Genomic DNA, 9511 nt, shown 5'->3' on the forward strand with positions numbered 1-9511 from the left:
AGAAGAAGAAGAAGAAGAAGAAGAAAGAAGAAGAAGAAGAAGAAGAAGAAAGAAGAAGAAGAAGAAGAAGAAGAAAGAAGAAGAAGAAGAAGAAGAAGAAAGAAGAAGAAGAAGAAGAAGAAGAAAGAAGAAGAAGAAGAAGAAGAAGAAAGAAGAAGAAGAAGAAGAAGAAAGAAGAAGGAAGAAGAAGAAGAAGAAGGAAGAAGAAGAAGAAGAAGAAGAAGAAAGAAGAAGAAGCAAGAAGAAGAAGAAGAAGAAAGAAGAAGAAGAAAGAAGAAGAAGAAAGAAGAAGAAGAAGAAGAAGAAAGAAGAAGAAAGAAGAAGAAGAAGAAAAGAAGAAGAAGAAGAAAGAAGAAGAAGAAGAAGAAGAAAGAAGAAGAAGAAGAAGAAGAAGAAAGAAGAAGAAGAAGAAGAAGAAGAAGAAGAAAGAAGAAGAAGAAGAAGAAGAAGAAAGAAGAAAGAAGAAGAAGGAAGAAGAAGGAAGAAGAAGGAAGAAGAAGGAAGAAGAAGGAAGAAGAAGGAAGAAGAAGGAAGAAGAAGGAAGAAGAAGGAAGAAGAAGGAAGAAGAAGGAAGAAGAAGGAAGAAGAAGGAAGAAGAAGGAAGAAGAAGGAAGAAGAAGGAAGAAGAAGGAAGAAGAAGGAAGAAGAAGGAAGAAGAAGGAAGAAGAAGGAAGAAGAAGGAAGAAGAAGAAGAAGAAGAAGAAGAAGAAGAAGAAGAAGAAGAAGAAGAAGAAGAAGAAGAAGAAAGAAGAAAATAATATAATTTTAACAATCCCCTGCTTCAAGCTCAGAAAATGTTAAGAATATAATATAAATAAGACTTCTCATCATGTAATTAGTGCATCATCACTTTTGACATCCTTGTAAAAGTTAGATATTTACTTGTTTTCATCAGATGCAGACTGCAATTACTTTTGAAGATAGTAAATCATGGAATGCAAAAAGAACTCCTGCAGAAAATGAAGGATGCAGCAACTGAGTTTTTCAGTCTTCCAATAGAAGAGAAAAACAAGTATGCAATGCCCTCAAATGAGATACATGGTTATGGAAAGGCTTACTCAGTTTCTGAGGAGAAGACACTAGACTGGTCAGATACACTGATGTTACTCACATACACTACGTGACCCATATTTGCAAATAAGTTTATAAACAAATCCTAGGTCTTCATCTCTTTATTATGGTTTATTATGTATTATGGTTTATTATGTGGTTGTGTGTGGCTTCACTACCCGAACAGAACAGGAAGCTTCAATTTTGGGCAAAAGCTCCAGAGGGGTTCAAGTAGATGCTCCTCTCAATTGATGAAATTTAACTACTAATGCAGGGAGTTAATAGAGGGATATACAAGTGAAGTTAGACGAGTTAGTAAGGAAATACTTAGTTCATTGTCAGTGATCATGGGGATGCAGAAGCATGTTTTTCTTGGACTACATAAAGAATCATTGCAAAGTTTTCGTGTGAACTATTACCCTCCTTGTAAGTTGTAACACACCTGGGCAAGTGCTTGGTCTGAGTCCACACTCTGATACAAGCACCATCACCTTGCTTATGCAAGATGATGATATAACTGGGTTAGAGATTCGACACCAAGGAGGATGGGTGCCAGTGATTCCAATATCAGATGCTCTAGTTGTAAATGTGGAGATGTTATTGAGGTACTTAATTGATCTCTTTATGTCATGTATTTAGTTCCTTCCTTCCTACACATAGGGTTGTTTTTAGTTCTTGAAGAAAAGTGTTTCCTTTGATTTTTCATTTATGGAAGCCTTGGTGTAAACTGCAAATATAATTTTGAAGAAAATGTTTCCAATGACTAAAGACATATATTAGAAGATTAATTCTTTAATCATCCACTCTTGTTGTGAGTGTCTTCCTTTTGCAATCATGGCAGATCTTGACTAATGGCAAATACAAGAGTATAGAGCACAGAGCAGTGACAAACAAGAACAAGAAAAGGCTTTCTTATGCATTATTTGTGTGCCCAAATGGTGATGCGGAAGTTGAGCCCCTTGATCATGTGATAGATGCTCAAAACCCAAGGTGTACCAGAAAGTGAGGTATGGAGATTATTTGAGACAAACTCTGAGACAAACACACCTAGATTTGGCAAGGATAGAGGATCCTGATCTTAGAAATCAAGATGATTAAGAAAGGAAAGTAGCAGTAAGAGAAAATGGGAAAATAAAAGAAAGTTTACAAGTACTCCCTCATGTTATTTACCAAGTGTTTGAACAATAATAAATGTCATATACATCAACCACAGTTACAGTCTCCACTCTCTTATCAATGCAAGTCCATTTCACTGAAATTAGATCTCATTCTAAACCAACTTTTGTAATCTAAGCTGTTATTCCACAAATCTTGCCATCTTCATCTCAGTTTTCTCTTAGAAGCATGGCACTTTACTTCATCTCGTAGCCAACTTAATCATTGATTGTATATTTATCTTGACACTCACATCTGTTGAGTTGTAATGCTGTCAGTTCAATTGGAATCTTGCCAACGAGAAATTACTCTATGAACTGACACTATCACATGTTCATTGTTTGGACACAAATCTGCACCTCACATAATACATTTTTTCAAGTCACAGGAAAGAGTTTTTTTTTTAATATATATCATATGAAGATTGATCAGAACAATTAACATGTTTTAATCTCAAACCATACAATTTATCCTCCAAACACCCAATGATAAAGGAATTCGAGCTTATCAATTTTCAGATGATTTCCAAATTCCATCACAAGATTTAGGACCACTTCACTATGCCCCTCTAGAATGTATACCAGAGCTGTGTCCTCTACATATTTCATAATTGAAAATAAACTTCAGGAGAATCACCAGTAATATAATATTGGCCAACACCACCAATCAGTCTAACACAATTTGTTAGAAGAGCAGTGTGTTGGGTTCCATTTATACTTTTGTCATGAGCTGTAATAGGAAGAGAAATTTTTCCGTCCAATATTTGCACATTTTCATCAGAGATCTCATTATATTGTATGATATATCAAGTATCTTTTCTTAAAATATTCTTAAGTAATTGACATTATTAGGAAAAGTAATAATATTATAAATTAATGAAATAAAGTTTTTCTCTTTTAATATGATCAGAATGAGTTGTATTAATACTTAAGTCTCACTCTTCTATTTTACCTTTATGTATAAAGAAATAACATTAATTAACTTTGAAAAAGAAATATGAATAAATTGAAACAATAATACAAACTATTGAAAAGTTTTTCATTAACCTAATAAGCTAAATTCCTTAAAATATATGAAGTAGTTGAAAAAAATATTTGGAAATAGAACAGTTTGAATGGGTAAGTCTAAAGAGCTAGGACAGTTTGATGCATATGGCATCTTAGTGGTCCCCAACTTGTCAGTCTCAAACCCATTTGTCAGAAGTACAGGTGGTAGCAGAGGACCACAATGCCTTAAAAACATAAATTCCAGCAATTTAACCACGTTATTCAAATTCCAATGCACACAAATGGCAATGAAAATTCAATGACAATTTTGGGCATACTTGACTTCCAAATACAAAATGAATGTTCACATTTGCCAAGTCCAAATTTCCTTCTCACAGCTAATTTATTAAAATATGGTCTTTGGAACCCAATTAGTGTGTAGAGAGCCTCTCTAAATCAAACTACAATTAGACAGTTTCTCATGTAACATGAAAATTGCCTTGCCAAAAGTAAACTAACACCTTACAGAAAATAGAAGCAAAAGCAAAAAAGACTAACAAAAAAAGGACATGCAAGAATGTAAGTTTCAGATCTCAGTTGTGTCTGAGCTTATTACAATCTCTTCCGTTGAAAAAATAGGTAGTTTGCTCCCAGAGCTCAGTTTGTGCACATCCTGACTGGAGCAAATGAAGATTCTTCTCACCATATTACAGAATTCACTGCAAGAACATAACAATGATACCAATCCTTATACTTCATATTTATATTAATGACAAGAAAGAAGTTGTTGCATGAATAATTGGTTAGTATAAGCAAGAAAGTTTAATGAAGTAGTTTACAGTATCACCATTCTATTAACAAAGAAATTCAGATATTCTCTACTTTTCCAGAGTTATTCTAATTTAACTTTAGCAAATATGATAATTAAACAAATAAAACATATACAGTGATCATAAAAAATATAAAAAAATATAGTTACCTAATCATCAGCTGAAATCCGTCTCCTTATTTATTGATCCATGTTCTGTTACACTTTCTCTCTTCACTATTCTAACTAAAACTCATCCATATTTCTAACACACCCTTTTGAACATGTTATGTGCTATAAGTGGAAATGTGTTTGAAACTGCAACTTTTGTGTGTCAGAAGGAATATGCCATAGAGTGTATTGTTAATTTTCCTCATTAATTGTCATTAGTCTCCAATATCTCTAAAACTTTTCTCTCTTATCCTTCTTCCCTTTCACTAACAAGGGTGCATGTTCCTATTATTAAGTACACAGTTCTTAATAACTTCTACACTCTCAATTTTTTATATATAATTTTCTTATTTTATTCATTTTCTGCATTACCTATTTTCTAAACAGCACTATTTATTACTGGGTATAAAGAGATTACTCACGGCCATGGATCATCACCAACAAGCATCATATCCCCTTCATCATCAGTGAAGACAATTTCCCACTTGTTCCTGTGTCGAAGCTGTCCCTTTATGTCAAACATCTTCTCCAATTCATCTACAAGTTTCTCATACCCATCCAATGTGGTCAAGTCCACAGCACGACCCACTGCAACCCCCTGCATTTGAACCTTTTTGGCATGTTTTGGAACCCAACAAAAAGGCTTACTTCAGTAATTTTTCATACAACACCATAAAACACTAGCTTTTTTTTATCTAAATAATCAACACATGTGACATGTCAAACACCTTAGTGCAACTTCTGCTACAAATTTGCTTGCTTTGAGTCTCTTTTGGGGATACTTGTAGCTGTTCTTGTTTCCATCCTTTAGAAGCCTTTGAGATATCAGGCTCATGGTTTACATCAGTTCTGCCCTCCGATGTGACTCCAGATGCATTATCTACAGAAAGAGAGCTGCTCCTTGTATGATCAATAAGGTCAATCCCAAACAATCTGCAGCCGGTTGCAGGCTCTACTTTGCTGATCTCCTTGTCAACCTGGTCAAGGCAATGGTCATTGTTCAATCTTTCCGAGTGAGTTTTTGAAATAGGCGAAGCTGATACGCTCTTGCTATCATCAGTTGTGTCAAGATATAAATGAGAAGGACAAGACAGCCAACTTGCTTTTATCTGATTCATTGATATACCATTGCTGCTGTTATGATGCCACATGTGAGCACTACTTTCACTCCTTTTGCTTTCGGCCATAACACCAAGTTGTGTAATATCAGACTGTGTCAGACCAGCATCCCAGAAAGTAGGGGCAATTAATGGTGTGTCTCCTTCGAAAGTGAAATACCAGTGTCAAAAAAGATTGATCAATACAAGACTTGGTAGTGAAACATCAATTTGGACCCTGAAATTAGCACCACCTGGAACTTTGGTCCTTGATATATTATGAAAAACAACAACTTAGTCTTTAAAATTGAAACCACTAGTCAGTTTAGTCATTGATATTATGAAATGGCAAATTTAGTTCCTGAGTTAAGCTGTAGTTAAGGACTAGATTCTCTTTGTTAGGAACTAAATTGATTGATAATGCCAATCATAGAGACTAAATTGACCAGGGTTATAAAATTTAGGAATTAAATTTTCTTATTCACAATTACGAACCAAGTTGATAGGTGATATCAAATTCAAGGACGAAATTGATGTTTTATTTAGAACATCGAAGGATTAAAAGAGGTAATTCCTCACCAAGATCTGGAACTTCACTTGCTTGTCGAGGCCTTTTATTCTTTATAACAACAGGTTGAGATGATATTGTTGTAGGAACAGAAGCCAGAATGGGTTCTATCTCCCATGGTGAAACTCTATCAGGTCTTGGAAAAGATGGAGGTTCATCCCATTGAACCTGGAAATTGATGATAAGAATAGATTAATACAGCAGAACCACAAGAAATAAATGTGAATAGTTGCAAATGCAAAGAGGACAATACCTTGAGTGATCGCCATTTTGAATTTACCCAATGAGGGGAAATATCCTCAACTCCAATTATTGTGCCCGAAAATCTGATAAACCATGTTTTAGAAAATCTAAATGAAAATGTTACACCACAAAGACACAAACTGCAGCAGTAAATTTTGGTACCTTTTGTCTGTTTCAGTAGAATCATCCCCTTCAGACCTCGTCTTCAATCTCATGCCAACATTACATTTTTGGTTGATAGCCTCTAAATACTTGTTCACACTTACAATAAACTGGCTTGTCCTACGTAAACAAAATCTCCATATCAACAATCTTCCATTGATTACTCAATAGTAACATTATAGTATGCATTTTAATTATGTTTGCAAAAAAAAAACTTGAGAGTATGACATTAGAGATTCTACTTTCTACTTATTTTTGCAACAATTAGAATTTTTACCTTGGCTTATAATATACAACAAAAAGAGTCTGAGTTGCTACCGCATGAGATGCAGTTGCAAGAACTCCTAGGTGCATGCTCTGACTAGAAATCACAGATGATGGCATGCTGTTTTGAACAGGAGTAAGACGCCTCACTCCAACTCGCAGTTCTCCATTGCTCCCTCTACACACAAAATCTTATTTAAATAAGGCTTGTAGATTCAAAGAGACGAAAATATGGTTTTATAGTTAAAGATTTTCTTCTGAACTATATAAAGGAAGCCAAGAAAAAGGAAAGCATCAAATCAAATGTATGTACCTCAAAAACACAAAGGTGTCTCCAGCAACTAATCTCTTGGAAGTCACAAAAGTACTCCATCCGGTTGTGAGCAAGTGTCTGCGCGGCTGACCTGGTTAAAAAGGAAAATAGATTAAAGGCAGCAACATTAGGCCACTAGTAACCAACCACAAACCAAGACCCAAATGAAAAATGTCCATATACTTTACCTCTAAATATATGCTTAAAGCGCCATTCATATCCATGAAGATCCTTAGCAACCAATTCTTGAGTTGGGGTTGATTTCGACATGTCCTGAGATGGAAAAAAAAGAGTAAGAACATTGCCTTTGTAAACATCACAAGGCAACCTAGAATCGGTGATGGAACCAAAACAAAATCAATAAAAAGTTAAACCAAAGAGATATATTACCAATGCTGGAAGACATTCAGTGGCATGCTTCCGGAGGACAGAGAAGCCACCGTGGGTGCTTGTATCAGAGGCGGTTAAGACCTTGCAGAAGGAGTGAACTCTTGGCCTTGGAACTTCAGAAGGGCACGGATCAGGGCATGTAGGCTCAGTTTGCTAAGACATTTGTTCCATTAGAAATCTAAATAATAGAGAAAAGAATCTAAGGTTGACCATGATTTTTTTTGAGAATATACGGGGTAGCTACATCCTTACATTATTTTCCGGCACCAGAGTAATCTGTGCATAAACCTCATCTGTTTCTTGTTCAGCCTAAAAATATCAAAATTCAAGCTAACTTTTAGTTTTCCATCCAACCTTTACGACACAATTCAAGCTAATCTAATCGTTTTATCAGAGACCAAACAAGATATCCATGAAATAGAAATAAGGAAAATTAAAATAGGAAGTAGAATCAGAATAGTAAAAAACTCAAGACCAAATTTTGCATGTTAACTCCAAAACCAAGATGAATATTTGACCATTGAACCAAACAACAATTTTCATTTTATTTTCCTTTGCCCTCAAAAAATAAGGGTGAAGAAAAACGAAAGAAATTAGGATCAGATAGAATTACCAGTAAATGGACGTTGACGACACGGCAAAGGATCTCGGAGGGAAGTTTGAACAGTGGAATCCTTTGATTTAGTTCCTGATTTGTTGATACTTCTAACTACAGCCGCAAAAGCATATAAAGTAAAAGAACAGTTAAACAAAACTAGAAAAAAAATAAAATAAAAGCCTCAACCAAAGAAGCATGCATCCAACACCAGCACCACCAACATTCTGAGACAACCTACGACCCCAGATAAAAAGCACAAAGATTTTTCCTTAACTAAAAACCAACCTGTTCCATGTGTCCCTGAGGGAAGTAGAAGACCCTTTGGCCAGCACGAGGAATTTCCACATGGGGTCCTGCACACGCCTTCCATAGCTGCTCGTAGAGCTCGTCTTCTTCACCACGGTGCAACGACATCGTTTAAAGTTGAAACCAAAAACTGTTGATGTTGCTGCTTGTTGGTGATTTTGTTTTTTCAGTTGAGAGATGTTACTTACTTTGATGAACTAATCTAAATCCGTGACATCATTCATGATTGTCATAAGGGTGTGGAAAGCAAAGTAGTAGCAGTAGTGATGATGATCACCGTGTGATGGTGTCACAGATGATAACTGAAACGAATGATTATGCGTTGACAGGGAATTTATGAGAGGAAGCAGCTTTTGGAATCGTGTCTGCTATGCTACCTCCTGCTACCGTTACAGACAGCTCTCTCTCTCTCTCTATATATATATACATACACACCGTGTATCTTTGTGTAAGGAAACGGCGTTCATGGAAATGCTACCACATAACAACTCCGTTGGAGGGTGTGTCCATTTTATAATAAGACCCTGCTATTTTTTTTGTGTTGTGTGCGTAGCACCTGTTCATACTGTTTCTAACTATTAACAACATGCAGTGAAAAAATCTCATAAAACTTTTTGAGATATTGTTAAAATAATAATATTAAATAGGATTGGGCTAGTTGAAATTTTCTTATATTTGAGTTTAAAAGGAATATAATACTAGTGTCATGCTTAGTTTCGGGAGTGAAATAAAAAATAAATAAATTGAGAATAAATAAACAAATAAAGGTGAATGTTAACATGTTTGATAGAAAAAAAAATAGTTATTTTAGATTTAATAAAAATATTAGTTAAATTCTATAACTACCATTATAGTCGAGAAATTCAGTGACTAATTCATTATATTCAATTTATAATTAATTGTAGTTTTGGATTTGAACAACCAATTAAAGTAAAAGTCTGGAATAAATTTATACATATAGTAAATTTCCAGCTCAGCGTTGACAAGTTAGTAATTAGCGACTATTACTTGGTTTAGATAGTGTGAAATTTCAGACATATTGAAAAAGAGTATTAAGCAAACAATTTTATTTATTATTTTAATGTATATTAACTTTTATTAAGTATTGTTATTATTACAATAAAATAAAACATTGATAATCTAATTAAAAAAATTGTAATCAATTCTATAAGTAACATTTCAAAATACCCAAGGTTGCATAAATGGAGCTTCACTGTAATAAGAAGTGAAAGTGGGGTCTCTTCCCTTAAAAATTAAATTACCTAAAATCTATCTTTCTCCATCATACTTGCCAAACAGGGCGTAAAAATTACACAGGAGAATATAAATTACATTAATTACTTTTAGAATGTGAAATTACACAAATATTTTTTCAACACTTGCCACAAACTTTCTTATAG

At 34.5% G+C, this 9511-nt stretch overlaps 1 protein-coding gene across 2 annotated transcripts; it reads right to left on the reverse strand.

Moving 5' to 3' along the window:
• Positions 1–3560: 3560 nt before the first annotated feature.
• On the reverse strand, positions 3561–8619 carry LOC137824023 (auxin response factor 9). Of its 2 annotated transcripts, XR_011083204.2 has the most exons (14): positions 8091–8594; positions 7821–7916; positions 7460–7516; positions 7208–7360; positions 7006–7090; positions 6818–6908; positions 6518–6682; positions 6241–6360; positions 6089–6161; positions 5847–6003; positions 5297–5431; positions 4899–5147; positions 4593–4780; positions 3561–3910 (listed from the first exon to the last, which is right to left on the reverse strand). XR_011083204.2 is itself a non-coding variant. In XM_068629444.2 (13 exons), the coding sequence occupies exons 1-13, from the start codon at positions 8217–8219 to the stop codon at positions 3778–3780; spliced, it is 1980 nt and encodes a 659-aa protein (XP_068485545.1). In that variant the 5' UTR covers positions 8220–8619; the 3' UTR covers positions 3561–3777. The 2 variants fall into 2 exon arrangements, 1 of the variants encoding a protein (XP_068485545.1); XM_068629444.2 differs by having other exon boundaries at positions 4899–5431; positions 8091–8619.
• Positions 8620–9511: the final 892 nt, after the last annotated feature.

This window comes from Phaseolus vulgaris, chromosome 8 (genome assembly GCF_051622355.1).
Source record: "Phaseolus vulgaris cultivar YP4 chromosome 8, ASM5162235v1, whole genome shotgun sequence".
NCBI lineage: Eukaryota > Viridiplantae > Streptophyta > Magnoliopsida > Fabales > Fabaceae > Phaseolus > Phaseolus vulgaris.